Consider the following 15,286-nt stretch of genomic DNA (forward strand, 5'->3'; position numbering starts at 1 on the left):
AAGTGGTCAGGATGAGGGAGTGTATGAAATGTGGAGGGGGTAGTATGAATGGAATCTGTAACTGTTTCTCTGTATTCCAGTGTGGTGTCTGAAATTTTCACAGTATACCAGTATTCACATACTAAGTATGTTATTTACTTCATGAAAATTGCAAGAATCGCCGTTATTTAGTTCATGAAAATTGCAAGAATCGCCGCATTAATTCACATTTAGATGTTTCTGGAATTTGACATTGAAAGAGGGTTAGATCAAAGTCTACCATTTCACTGTTGAAGAAAGATAGTGTGAACAAAAGCATAGGGAAAAACCTTTAAAAATAAAGACTTTTAAGATTTAAAATTTTTATTTTACAGCCTTCTGGTTAACTTTATGCCCCTTCTTTCTTTCTCTCATTTTTTCCCCCTTGCTTTCTTATAGGCCCTTTAGAATTAATGGAAGCTTCAGAACATGGCGGATGCTCAACCCCAGGATGTAAAGGGATTGGCCATTTTAAGAGAGTGAGACACCTGGGCCCTCACAGGTATGTGGTGCTGCCACTCACACAGGAATTCCTTATGTGGTCAAAGACAGGGTACCCATCCCATGTATGTGTAAGATAATGATTTCCATGTGTACTAATAGATGTGAGCTAATTTTATATTTTGATCTATACGAAATGTGGTTTCCATGGTGATCCTATAAAAACGAAGAGTATATCTGTAGTTAAGTCTTCCTGGGAGAAAAATGCATTCACAGTCTAAAATGGATTTACTCTAGCTATTTGCCTTTTCTTGACAGCCTGACCAGGTGTACAGATACTCACCTTCTGAAAGAGTCACTTGGGTTGACCGTAATGAGAAGAAGGCAGACCCTGTTAAAGGTCTTTGTTGAAGGTCTTTGTTTGGTAGAATACGGTATGATTGGTCTTTGTTTGGTAGAATACGATATGATTGAGGGACTCAACAATTTGAATAATGAGAAGTGAGATTATCATAGATAATCAAAGATTATCTATAATTATCTATAATCATAGATAAGCAAAGATTATAAGAAGCACAAATATAAATAGTCACACTTGAGAGTGCATTGATCCAAAACAGTGTTTTTCAGTATTTTTCATTTACCCCTAAGTAACTTAAAAAAGAAACCAAAATTATACATTTGAAATTTGATGTATTGTTTAGGCGATTTGGGGCTCTTTGGAGACATTTAAAAATATTACTGAAATACCTAGAAATTCCTATGATTTGACTGAGATTTTCGAGGAACAAAAGCATCACCTGTTTAGGGATGTATTAAAATAATCGTTTGTCAATGTAAGTGTTCTAACTACATGTTAATTGGGTTACCCAGTAAGGAAAATGATCCCTTGTTTACCTAGTCTGTACACACTGTGAATCTGGGTCTTTTGAAAAATCTGAAGATTGCACTACTTGTTTAAGAGTTAATAGGAACTGTAAAATTGGTGTAATTAACGCTTCTTCCTCCTTCCTTCTTTCCTTCCCTTTTTCCTTCCTTCCTCTCCCTCTCTTTCTTTATATCTTTCATCTCTGCATCCACAAATACCGCTTATCTTCCTTTTGCAACACTGCTCCTGAGATTTTTATGGGATTCAGTCTCTGTTCCAGAGTAAATAGTCTAAACATAGGGTGGTGATTCCATTTACAAATACCCATTTAAAAATCCTTTTCATGAGTGCTTGGCTCTCAGTCGGGAGAGCATGCGACTCTCGATCTCAGGGTTGTGAGTTTAAGCCCCACATTGGGCATGGAGCCTGCTTAAAAAATAATAATAAAAGAAAAGTCCTTTTCATTGTTTGTGTAAGTGCCAACCCAGAGTTACGTGATTAATTTAAACAATTAAAATACTACACCTTAAAAGTTGTTCAGTGTTGCTGAGTGAAGGCAGCTAGATTATTTTTCAGGCATTATATAAGTCTAAGTGCCAGAAATAATTCATTAGCATGCTAAATTTCCATTGTGTATTAGTAAATTATTTCATTCACTAAATATTTTTGAGGAGTTTTTTCAATAATAACGTGTATTGAGTATGTATTTACTCTGCACAAGGTATTGCTCTGTTTTACGTTTATGGATAACCTTCTGAACCTTATTAGTTTTAGTAGTATTTTCTCCCAGTTTTCAGTGAGACCACTGTGGCACTGGAGAGGTTTTACTGATGGACTGCTGGTGGGGGGGGACAGGGATTGGCTCCCAGTCTCGCTCAAGGGTCTGTGCTACTGACCTCTCCCCTCTCACTGCCTCTCAAGGCCTCGCTCCAAGAATTCATCACAGACCCAGCCTTCAGAGAACTCAGGGACTAATGGAAATATAAAGCTGTACGTAATTAAAAATACAAGATACTAAACAGTAATATTGAACCTTTGACACGTCTGTCAACCCCAAGATGTTCATCGGACTGAGGCAGTTTGTTCCAATTATGAAGGAAAAGAATAAAGAAGCTTAAAAAAAAAAAAGCATGAATATTGATATTATGTTATTGGGGTGCAGTTGAAATTTTTGTTTTGGGCTTCTGGAAAGGAAACCCACCTTACACAACGTCCATCGTCCCTTTAGGAGTGCTTCTGGTGTGAGCAGAGAGGTTTGCCCGCCACTGCGAGGTCTTTGGTGACAGTCTTGTCCGCTGCCTGATGGCACTGGCCACTCGTTACGACCACCTTTTCCCCACTGTGCCAGGGACCTCTGAGGGTTCCTCAGCTGAGCCACACCCATTTCACCAAATTTCAGTGATCATCTTTGGAGCATTTCTTCAGAGATGCAGCGTTGTATTTGCTAAAAGAAGGGGGAGATCGTGGGGAGAGTCGTGGAAGATTTTACGGAGAAATGTGGTAAAGAAATCTTTCAGTATAATTGGAATTCAGTAGGGAATTACTCATTTTTTTGGAAGGAGAGAGGAAGCAGTAGACCTTCTGGCTTGAAGACACGTATTGATAAAGAAGTTTGTTGCTCTGTCGGATGGAAGGCATAACTGGCAGTTCCGTGCGTGAGTCTGGGACAGAGTTAGTGGTTGGCCGAGCCTCAGGGAGGAGGAGGGATGCTTGTGGCGCAGACAGTTGGCAGCTACTGTCAGCCGCTGCACTCGCCCCTTCTTCTGAGCCCTTTCAGCTGGCTTTCCAGAGTCTCCCTGACTGTCCTATTTACAACACTCGGAGCTCTGGGTCTGGCAGGGTATTAATCTTTAACAGGCACAGCCTGTTTTCCATTTCATTAGTAGACTGCGGAATAGCTGCAGCATCATGGATATTCTCTAAAAGGGTCATTTCACTGGCGTTTACTTTTGTCCTTGCCGAGAATGCTGTGTTTAGGAAAACATAATGAGAAAATTCTCTTTGGATTAATTTGCAGAGAAACTGCATAAATCAAAACATGCATTCTTTGCCTAGATAACAAGGAAAGTTGCTCTTTTAGCAAGAATAATCAGTTTTATGAACACATAAGCAAAAGGCTTTGTTTTGACTAGCAGTTGTTAGCGTCTCTGAAAAATTATAATAGTTGAATTTGATGTAAGAGGTGTTAGAAATAGAACATGTGTCTCAGCGATGAAATTTGAGAATGTGATGTTTTCAGATGTTGAAATGTAAACAATCAGTGAGTGAGTTGAGTGTGGATGTTATTCTTATCTCTAGGGATATTCAGTAGCCAGATGGCTCAATGCTCTCTTTCTAGCAAGGGAGCATTAATCTGGGTGGTGTCGTGGTGTTTCCCTTTGTCGATTCATTCATTTGGGCTACTGCAAGGTCAAAGAAGGGGAGGAGATTAAGGGAGAACTGAAGTTATATGAAAGTAGATAATCTGCGTCTCTAGTGCCTTCAGAAGTGACTTTTTTCTATGTAAGATTTGATTATGGAGAAAATAAACAAGAAAAAAATGGGGAGTATTTCCAACAACCTCTAAAAGGTCATTGTAAAGTCCATGGAAAGTTTTAAAAATTTGAACAGACACCTGCAAACTGTAAACATCCTATTGATTCAACACCCATCCATCCCTGCATTCCAACAGATATCGACTGAGTGCCTGCTTTGGGCCAGGTCTGGGGTTAGGTGACGGGCCGCACAGACGAGAGGGTCCCTCCCTCTAGGAGGCTAGTCTGGTGCGAACAGGTTTTCCCAGAGGCATGAATGGGGTAGCACCCTTTCCCTGAGGGAAGCAGAGAGCCTCCACCAATGAGGCGCGTTATGGAGTTTTTAATGCCGTTGTTTATCTTTGCGGATGCTCTTCTGCAGCACAGCGGTTATGTGTTAGTCGGCTTCTCCTTTTTGAATAATGACAACAGGTGGGATTTATTGGTGACTTCCTGTGTTCCAGGCACTGTCGTAGACTTAATCTGTGATCTCACCTAATCCTCACAGCAGCTCTGTGAAGCAGGTGCTGTTCTAATCTCTGTTTTACAGGTGAGGACATGGGGTTGGAATAGTTAAGTACGTGCCCAAGGATCAGACAGTGGCAGAACCAGAATTGAACCCAGGCTTGGATGGCACTTCAGTCTCCATTTGTAACTCCTGGACTCTCATGTAAAGCAAGTGGCCTGATAGAGCCGGCCTCAGGTTTTGTCATGAGGGAGTGTGAGAACGATTATGCGATCACTCAGAAAACTGAAGATGTTACCTAATTGTTGAAGTAAATGTATTCACAGTTACAAGGATTTTAAAGGTGGCGGTGGGGAGAAATGAACAAGACAGTCTGTCCCCCTTTCCTCATAAGCCGGACCAGTCTTTTCTAGGAAAAACTGCCTCCTTAGAGGGGCCGGTGGGATATTTGTGTGCAAAGCTGATAATGGAATTATTTGCCGGTAGAACAGGGTGTACCCTAATAAAATCCTTATGTAGATAGCTGTGTAAACCTACATGAATTCCTTCCTGTGCTCTCTGAGGAACTACGTCATGGTAAAGAGTTACATGTATGTATATGGCTACATGTGTGTGCCCATGTATACATGATACACACAGCTTAGTACATGAGAAACTACAGACGATTATAAGCCTAATGAGAACGCACTTTCTCTACAGAAGTTTGATCAGCACTGGTGAGTTATAAAGTTAATAACTTTTAAAGCTGTATGAACCTTGTAAATTTAAGAACAAGGAAACTGGCAAAGAGGTTAAGTAATGCCTCAATGCATATTAGCTCTATGACAGCAGTATCTTGCTCGAAGTCGGTACTCAGAGGGATTTCATTGTCAGAGATTAAGGCTAAGGGCATTCTTTGATACTGCAAGGTACTGATTGCCCCCATATACAGTGTAACAGGGGACAGCCGGAGTTCATCATCAGACTCTGCCAAGGACTGATAAAGTGACACTGAGCAAGTTCCCTCTTTAAAGCCTCAGTTTCTACATCTGTAAAACGAGTGTTAGACAAGGAACAACTTCACAGGGTTATGGGAGGTAAACGAGATAATGCAAGTAAAGCATTTAGCATGTGTAATGCATTTGAGCCATGGAAACTGTAGTATTGCTATCATCCTCATTTTACAATTGAGAAGACGGGGTCTCACAAGTTGTGCTTACTCTTCAGTAAGTGGTGGATAGGGTGGCAGAGCACCTTTTAGAACCAGGTTCCTGATTTCCTGATTTCTGTCTAGGGGATTGCCCATCCCTCTGTACACATACCATCACTTGAGCACACTTCATTTGCATTTTGTGGCGTACCTTTTGTTTTTTTTTTTTTAATCACTACCCACTTCAGGAACCAGCTGGCTTCCTTCTCTACCCCGTAGTAGGTGTAAAAATGTGAGGTATGTAAAACCCATTTTACTTCTCTCAGGGTTCAAAGGATGAGAGGGTGTCAGCGTAAAATTGGTAGCTGCTCATGACGGGACTCCCTTGATAGATCAGCCTGGCCCGTTAGTAAATCCGTGCTGGGAGGGCTGTGCTCACTTCCCCTGCTTGAAGTTGAGAGTTTGAAATTCCTCTCTGGCCCTAACAATCCAAAAAGGCAGATAGTTAGACAGTAGGTCTTATTTTGTTTTGCGGTCTTGCCTTTCTGTGAGCTGTACAACTTTATATGTATTGATCTTAGAGAGATCTATTCTTCCTTTACTTAGTTAACAAATAGGTGAAGGGGCTGTTCTCATAGATCTTATATTCTAAGACTTCTAAACTGTAACTGTTCACTCTGTGTGTAGTTGGGGATATGCAGCCCATCTTAAGAATACTGTGGGTCTTCCCAGTGTGGGAGTGGGGGGGGGTGGTTAAGAACAGGACTCTCATTTTCTTTACTTCATATCTGATAAAACCCTAGGGTAGTTGTATAGATAGATCTTCAGTAATTGTAAAGCCAGGTGTTTAACTGTGAGTGAAACATGATGGTTGCAGTATTTATAGGATTAGCAGCATACTGTTTGTCAAAAAAACCACAAAGAATTACATTTAGATTTTTTTTTCTTGCCGTCACAAAATGCAAGGAGGTGAATTTGTCATAGAAATACACAGTACGAGGAAGAAAGAACAACAGAGTTAAAGATGACAATCTGAGGCTTAGTTAATATAGTTCCTTTGTCAGAAACAAAGAGTCAAAAATAGCGGGAGGGGCAGGTTGTATTTATCTTTTTTCTGCAGAAGAGGGGAGTTCATTGAAGATGATGAATTTGGTTTTAAACATGTTTATTATGAGGCAGCCCTGGGTCATTTATATTTTGTCTGAAACAAGATAGGTGTAAGGCAGGGCTCCACGTCCCTCGGGGGAACCACAGGGAGCAGGGCCTCTCCCCCTTCCTCAGGCCCTGTGGCACTTACTGTGTGGGCAGAAAACTGAAACGTAGCCAAGCAGATACTACCACCTGGGTCGGCCATCGGGAGGAGTGATGTGAAGGCAGGTCACACGTGGTGTTTGCAGTCTCTGTGGAATTGGGTGTTGGGCGGGTGTGGACATGGCTGAGGGGTTTGGGGAGTGAGTAAGGGCCACAGCCCCAGGAGCCCCCCATCGTGTGTAGACTGTGTCTGGGGGGGAGAGCTGGTTGGACTTTCCTTCCTGACCAAGCTTGACTACTCAGCCTTCCTACTGACTTGTCCGATGCCCTTTAATAAGTTTATTTCTGCTCAACTTAGAATTGGTTTTTGTTACTTATATCCATAAACACTAATTAGTACAAATATCCCATAAAGGATTCCATGAGGTACTTGAAGGATTCTTGTTCAGAAGAGACATTGTGGTTGGTGATGAATTCTTCCTTCACATCATCACTAAATGAATAAAAATGAGTTAAAATAGTATGCCTGTTCGCAATGAGATAAATAGTGCGCTCATCTTACTGAGCTACTTTGTTGCTTTGTGACATTGGGCAAGCCACATCTCTACTTGATTGTTTAATAAACATGCCACAGTTCCTGATGTTGTCCCCAGATCTGCTTCTCTCTCATCATGCTCATCTCAGGGGGGAAAAAAAAAGAAAGAAAGAAAAGAAAATGCATCCCTATCACCACCAGGTCTTCAAGCCAGAAACCTACAGACCATTCTTAAATCCTTCTTGAATGTCATTTCCCCTCACCCATCCATGCACAGGTTCCCTTGGAGGGATCGCAGAGGTACCATGACCGTTTTAGCCACCCAGATCCAAGTCACCATGATGTCTTTATAATTACATAAAACTTCTTTTGTTCCAATTCTGTCCCTTTGAAATCTTCCCTCCACAAAGCATCCTGGGTGATTTTTTTAAATTGTACATCAAACCATATCATTCCCTTATTTGAAGGTCCTCCAGTGGCTTCACATCAGACGTAAACTAACCAACTGAGCTCATGACCCATGACCATGGCCTACCAGACCCTACATAATACTTTTCCTCTGCAGGCCTCTAGTGTGTACCCTCCCCTTGCTCACGCACTCGGCCGTCGATGGTCTTCCCCCGCCACACATGCCGAGCTTTCCCTACCTTTGTGCTCTTCTTCCCATTTCCCAGAGTGCTCTTCCCCTGTGTGGCCAGAGCAGGCTTCTTCCTGACCTTGAGGGCACTGATCAGATGCTGCCGCTTCAGGGAGGCCCTTCCTCACCACCTGGGACAGCCCCGTGTTCTCCTTTAGGCCATACCCCATGGCATGTGTCACTATGTGAGGCTGTCTAATTTATGTTTGTGCAATTGTGCAGTGCTCATCTTCCCCCAGAATATCAGCCCCGTGAGAGCAGGGATCTTGCCTTTTTATTTTCCATTGTGTTTCCAGTGCCTAGAAAGATAATTATAGATACTCGATAAATACTTGTTGGACAAATGAATGAAATAATTAAAGATTGAGGTCACCTAAGCATTTTAAGCCTAGTTTGTCTCATGAGAAGCCTTCCTCATAGGATATTGTAAAGACTAAGTAAAATACTGTGCTTAGCAAAGTGCTTGATATCTAGTGAGTGCTCCCTAAATATTACTGGTTATTGTTTTTGTTATTGTTGGGTTAGTATTATATACATTTATGTCAACACATGATCAAATGTTATTTACGTTTGTCTTTTGCATAGATGATAGTGTAGAGTAGTATGTAGTTAAATAAAAATTGTATTTTAGCTTATAACATATCTGTGATAAGTTTTATAGGCCATTATCAAAATCACTTAGTTATCAAACTCTTCCCTCCTCCTCCTAGAAGGTATCCAATTTTTTTCTTGGTGGAGAATAGACACGCATTGTTTAAAAATTTTCCCTGGGTGATTATCAACATTCCCACTCTCACCTAGAGAGAGGAAAAGACATGTAAGACACTAATACAACTTTTTTTAAAGATTTTATTTATTTGTCAGAGTGAGAGACAGAGAGCACAAGCAGGGGGAGCGGCAGGCAAAGGGAGAAGCAGGCTCCCAGCTGAGCAAGGAGCCTGATGCGGGACTCAATCCCAGGACCCCAGGATCATGACCTGAGGTGAAGACAGCTTAACCAACTAAGCCACCCAGGCACCCAAGACACTAAAGTAATTTATCTAAGAGCCAACAATTCTCAGATTTAAGGAGGCTTCCTAAAACCAGAGGGGCAAGATGGGCAGGTAGTTGGAGGGGTTCATTATGTATTGGAGGCCTGAGATACAGAGGTTGCCCCGTTGTTCTGGAGCCTGGAAAGCTGAGGCCTAGGTAGAGAATTATACTGACTTAACATTGATTTAACAATTAGTGACCTAGATTTCCTTTACTTGGATAACAGGAATGATCCCCATATGGGACCTGAGAGACCAGCCAGGGGTCCAGAAGGCACCAGTAGAAGGGAAATGAGCTGGATGGGTCATGATCCAAGTTGGCATCTGGGCTCCTTTCATATCAGAAACAGGATTAACTACAGATTGATACATGTATTGCCTAGGATATCAGGTGTACAGCTGGACCTGGAGCCAGGAACACGGGGGAACCTCCCTCCTTTGGAGGGACAGCTGTTATAAAGGAAATGACATGGCCAGTGCGGACCCTGAGGCTGGAGGATCACTTTAGGAAGCAGATCTGCACCATCTGTCCATCACCCACCTCTATCACCAAGCCTCCTATGATGTCTTAAGCACTTCTCTCTTGGAACTGATTGTTTCTATAGATATGCACAGGCTCTGCCCTTGGACAATACAGAGGGGATCCTTGAGTTATCATTGCTCAGTTCCAAAGATTTCATCAGATTGCATCTAAACATCTATCTAGTGCAAAGACACATTTTCTATCAGATATACTTAAATTATATCTTAGAGATAAAATATTTCATATTTATATGTTTAATCATACATACATATATAAATATGTATAACATTCAATTAAATTTTGGGGATTTTATATTCTATAGCCTGTCATTTTAATTAGAGGCATGTTCTAATGGGAACGTTCTTTTCTTTTTCCTTTAATATTTTAGTGCTGCCAACTGTCCCTATTCAGAAATCAATTTGAATAAAGACCGAATTTTCCCAGACCGTTTAAGTGGTGAGATGCCTCCAGCTAGTCCATCATTTCCAAGAAATAAAAGGGCAGACACAAATGAAATCTCTTCATCTCCTGAAATCAGGTAATTAAAGTGATAATATTAGTGTTGTTTAGAAGTACTCTGGTTGAAAAAGGTTTTCTATCTCACATGTTTTATGTTCTCTGGTTATCTTTTCTTGGACATTATTGAAAATGCATTTGATTTAATGTAAAATGGTGATGGAGATCAGTAGTGGACTTAAAAAAATTAGGCAGAGAGTTTATAAAAGCATATCTAAATGAGACAGGCTTTCTTCTTACTTGTTCATCTTTTAGTTGAAATTTTTTGGTGTTAGATGTTTAGAAATTCCAGTCATTTTACTTCATGCCAGTTCATATTTCCAAATGAACTGATCAATATCTATATAGAGCCACCTTTTTTGAGAAAGATGTCAGATTTTTGTGAAGAATGTACATTATTTCTTTTTCATGCTCATGCCAAGCACTTGCATATGTGTTATTTCTTTTAATTATTAAGATGTTAATTGTACTGCATTTGACCCTTGAACGACATAGGCGTTAGGGGCACTGACCACACAGTGAAAGTCCAAGTACAACTTTTAAGTCCCCAAAAACTTAACTACTAATGGCCTAATGTTTACTGAAAGCCTTGCCAGTAACATAAACAGTTGATTAACACATATTTTGTATGTTATAGATACTACATATGGTATTCTTACAATGAAGTAAACTAGAGAAAAGAAAATGTTATTAAAATCATAAAGAAGAGAAAATACATTTACAGTAGTATATATATATTTATTTAAAAAAAAATCTGCATAAGTGGACCTGCTTAGTTCAAACCCATGTTGTTCAAGGGTCAACTATATAAGCTCAGTCATTTATTTTTGATTTCACTTGTAGAGTTGAGTTGGAATGTTAAGCTCAGTGGATTATTAAGTAAAGAACTAGATTTTGTTTGATCTTTAAGTAGTAGGTCTGTGCCCTTACATTAACTGAGGATACTACTAAAAAAGAGCAGATTAGTGGAAAGATATTCCTTAGTGCTTAGGTTTTGGGAGTTTCTTTTATGGAATATTTTATTTATTTATTTAAGATTTATTTATTCATTTGAGAGAGAGAGAGAGAAAAGAGAGCATGCTCATGTTCGTGAGCAGGGGGAGGGGCAGAGGGAGAGAGAGTCCCCAGCAGACTTTCCACTGAGTGCAGAGCCCACCTCAGGGGGATCCCATAACCTTGAGATCATGACCCAAGCCAAATCAAGCATTGAATGTTCAATGGACTGAGCCACCCAGGCACCCCTTTTATGAGTATTTTAAAACCTAAGGCAACATAGTTCTCTATTTAAATATTTTATAACTTCCATTCTTATGGATGAGCCAGGTAGACATTTGAATTAAAAAATCTCATCCTAAATTCATAGCAATACTATTGGACTAATGGCATTTCACGTGTCAGTATTCTTATAGAGAAGTAATTTTATCCTGTGGATGGGGTGAGCTGTAACTTCTTTAATTATTAACCACAGGAGGATGACTTTTTTTTTTTTACCCTTAAAACGATGACTAATGTAACATAAACTCATTTTACCCAACCCAGAACTCCAAAATGAGGTCATACCACGTGAGGAAATTTACTTTAAGACAAAGTACTAATTCATATAGTTATAATTACAGATACAGAGTTCATTGACTCTGACTCACAAGGTGGTAAGACTACCTAGCGTTTAGATTTCAGAAGCCAAGATACTGTTTAAAATATCAACAGAATACTCTGAAGAGCGGGCAGGTCTAATCTCACACAGGCTTTTCACTCACTAGCTGGGCTCCAGGCCAGATTCCTAGGGCCAGAGTTTCCTCTCAGCAGGATCTCCTTGGGATGATTTCCTAGGGTCTTCTTTAACTCAGAATTTATGTAAAAAAAAAATGTAATGGATTTGACCATTCCAGTGACCAGTCTTCTCTGAGTTGTGGTCGTGGTTCTTCATGTAATCACCTGGATTTAGGGAACAACCTCAGATGTTTTTAGTTTTCTGTATAACCTATCACACGTTTCATATCTAAATAGTTTTTCTGTGTCATAGATTTTTAGCCCATACTGTCTTTTGAGTCAGTGAATTCTGATCTGTCATTACTTTGTGTGAGTGAATACTTGAACACTTCTTTGTATTAAGGTTAAATTTCTTCAAGTGATCTGCTTCCATTTGGTAAATGAGCGTTCCATTATTCATGGTTTTAGAGACTTTGTTTAGATTTCTTCTTATCTTCATCTTTCCAGATTTACTGTTTTTATTTTTTTTATAACTAAAAATAACCTGAAAGATTTGATTAGTCACGTGCAAAGGAAACATGAGGGAGATGATCGAAATGACCCCTCAATTTTTAAGGTGAACATTTTTTTCTCACTGTATTTTTTACGCAGAAGAATTTTTAAGAGATGGTTGCAGACATTTTGATGTTCCAACCTAAATGCTTCATTAGGCGTACTTGAAAAAGCAGTATGTTTCAAAATAGCACAGATTGATTTACTCTTTAAAAATTTTAATTTCTTCTTTAACATTTTTGAAAATTGACTTCAGATTCCTTTTTTCTGCAGGCAGTCACTGGTTCTCACAGCAATTGCAGTGGCATTGGGTATTTTAGATATAAATGATCATGAGGTGGCAACATAGTAAATGCTAACAAATAAAAGAAGGGTTGTTAAGGAAAAAGTGTATCTTATGGCTTGAGGATGGTTGACTTAAGGTAGAATTAACAGGGTAGAAGTTGGCTGGCTTCTCTGCTGTGAGTAAATCTGTGTGAATATATTTAATATCTTTTTTCATTTCGTAAGTAAATATAAAATTTTTGGATTGTTGATTTCTTTAACCTGGACTTAAGAATGTGAGCTGTGCAAAGCTGTGAGGGCAATGACTAATAATAAGCCCTGAGTAAGTATTAGTTTGTACTAATGGGGCAAGAGGAATTAGGTTACTTATTTGTTGCACAGCATTCTTTTCTTCTCGTGGAACAAAGGAAAGAGTGGCCCATTTCTTTGATATTCCTGAGTTAAACTTTGAATACAGCATTCAAGACAATTCTTACAATATCAGATTATTTCTCTCTTCTTTTCCCATATTCATTGCATACATGGATAGAATTTTTCATTCAGGTTTTAATGCATTTTCTTTGCGTCCTTTGTAATAATTTACTAAATTTGGTAGCCAGACTCTACTGACTTTTTTTTTTTTTTAATGCACTTTTGCACATTAAGAGACCGTTCACACCCCCTGAAGTGGACCCCGAGACAAAGATTCAGTTGCAGGTGGTTTATTTGGGAGGTGAGGAAGACCTCAGCAGGGGAGTGAGGAAGTGAGCCGGGGAGGGGAGGACCACCAGGGAAAGCTTTGTTGTCACACTGATTACCACTGTAGACAGCAGGAACACAGTCCTGCTGCGACCACTCTGGGAGTCAGTGTAAAACACACATCTCAGAGTTTGCCCGTCGTGGGGATGAGGGAGCTGAGCTATTTAAACACTGGTTACCTTCAGTCACAGAGCGAGGCTGCGGGGGAGGAAGCACACAGTAATTCCCCGGCACAGCGGGTTCAGCAGCCGGAGCCCTGGTTAACCCTTCAGGAGAGCGGAGCAGGAGAGACCGGGGGAGCTGGCCGCCGTGGCTGGAAGGGGAGTGCCGTCCACGGAACATGGGCCGGGCACTGACCACGGCTGCTACACCATCCCTCCCCCCTGCACGCACACACCCATTTCAAATGCCAGAGGGTCACCAGAATGAGGACTATGCTGGCTTTGCTTTTGACCTAGAAGCTGACACAACCAGGCCAGATAAAGTAACAATGCGAGGATTGTGTATATCCTTTTCATACCGTGACCATTATTTTAAGGGCAAGTTCACAGGCCAGCTGCTCAGGCTGGGCCTTGGGACAACTAATGTTCCACAGCAGTAGCTCCTAGACTTTGCATCAGATTACCGGGGACCTTTTCAGAATTCAGATTTGGGGGCCCAGGCCAGCCCATCAGAATTTTCCAGGCTAGAGCCTAAGAGTGTGCATTTAAAAAATGTGTTTGGGAGTCTGTCTCCCTGCTTGACACTTGCAGTAACTTTCCGTTATTCCTGAAATTAAGTCCCTAATTCTGAGCCTGGCCTGCAAGGGCATGTGTTCTCTGGGCCCTGCCCAGCTCTGCCAGGCTCGTTTTTAAACTTAATGCTTCAACACCATGGTCCTCAGACATCCTTTGCACTCTGCCTAGAGCCTCCAGACCTGCCGTCTCCTAGCTGGTCTCTCATCTTGCAGGCTTCAAGTTCACTATGATTTCCTCGGGGAAGCTTTATCTGATCTGCTGGAGTATAGTTCAGGTTCCTCATTACGTACCTTCACAGCACACATCTCGATGCTCCTGACGGTTCTGTGTACGTACTTCTGAGTCTGTGTACTTTGCTTGACAGTAAGCTCTGCCAGGGCTGGGGCCACATCGTCTCTGGTTCTCTGAGACATCCCCGCACTGAGCATGCTACCTGGCACCCAGTAAGGATGCAAGGTGACCTTGAATCATCCACCAGCCCTCAGAGGAGACAGATGAGTTATATAACCTAAGAGGCAACAGCTGTATAAATTTTTGTTTTGGTAAAACAGCTACATTCCCAAGGTTGTAACATCTCCACACTGGATATCTATTAAATGACTAGATAAATCCCCCAAATACATACTGGCACTCTTTCATAAACTTGGCAGTGCTTCCAAAAATGTTGTTGTTTTAATTCCTGCCCCACTTAGAAAATGATACCGCAGAAATGACAACATGGATATGACACAAAGGGAGTGAATGAGGCTGCCTCTGATGACCAGATGGGGGCACTTGTACCCAGAGACTCAGGGTGTCCTAGCTGGTGGGCTCTGCCCCACATTAACATAGCTTCCCCGTGAGTCCTTTCACAGGTGTGTTAAATATTTAAATCTGTTTTCCTATAGCAATATGTCAAACCCAAAAGGATGGTTGGGTTATGAGTGAATCCCTAATGTGTATTTAGATAGAAATGTGAGTCTGCAATCCTTTTCCAGTTAGCCATTGATTGGTCAGGCCTGTAAGTAGTGTGTGCATTGTGCCTTGTGTTTTCAGGGAGATGTTTTTCTCCCTGGGCGGGCGGAGCAGCTCATCTCTGCCCTCACAGCACTCCTGACCACGAGATGGTGGGGCAGGGGCTCTCCCCGTCAGTGACGGACCTTTCCTGGGGACTGATGACCTTAAGTCTCTGCTTGTCTACTGCTGAGTAAAAGTTTGTATATATTTCTCGGTCTCTTAATAAAACCTGGGTTGCAAACTTTGTTTTGCATCAGAATCATCAGATGTTTGTTAAAATGCAGCTTTCAAAGTACCATCTCCAGAGATACTGATTCAGGAAATGTAAGGTGCATCCCAG

General features: G+C 41.0%; 1 protein-coding gene across 7 annotated transcripts in view; it reads left to right on the forward strand.

Moving 5' to 3' along the window:
• Nucleotides 1-15,286, forward strand: part of L3MBTL3 (L3MBTL histone methyl-lysine binding protein 3) — a 121,318-nt gene that overhangs the window by 80,832 nt on the left and 25,200 nt on the right. For all 7 annotated transcript variants that reach the window (XM_025865368.2, XM_025865385.2, XM_025865390.2 and 4 more), the window contains 2 exons: nucleotides 418-520; nucleotides 9,801-9,950. In XM_025865368.2, coding sequence (XP_025721153.1) covers nucleotides 418-520; nucleotides 9,801-9,950 — 253 coding nt within the window. The remainder of the gene's footprint in view (nucleotides 1-417; nucleotides 521-9,800; nucleotides 9,951-15,286) is intronic.

This window comes from Callorhinus ursinus, unplaced genomic scaffold (assembly GCF_003265705.2).
Source record: "Callorhinus ursinus isolate GAN/ISIS: 27379988/994484 unplaced genomic scaffold, GSC_fseal_2.0 scaffold6, whole genome shotgun sequence".
Classification (NCBI taxonomy): Eukaryota; Metazoa; Chordata; class Mammalia; order Carnivora; family Otariidae; genus Callorhinus; species Callorhinus ursinus.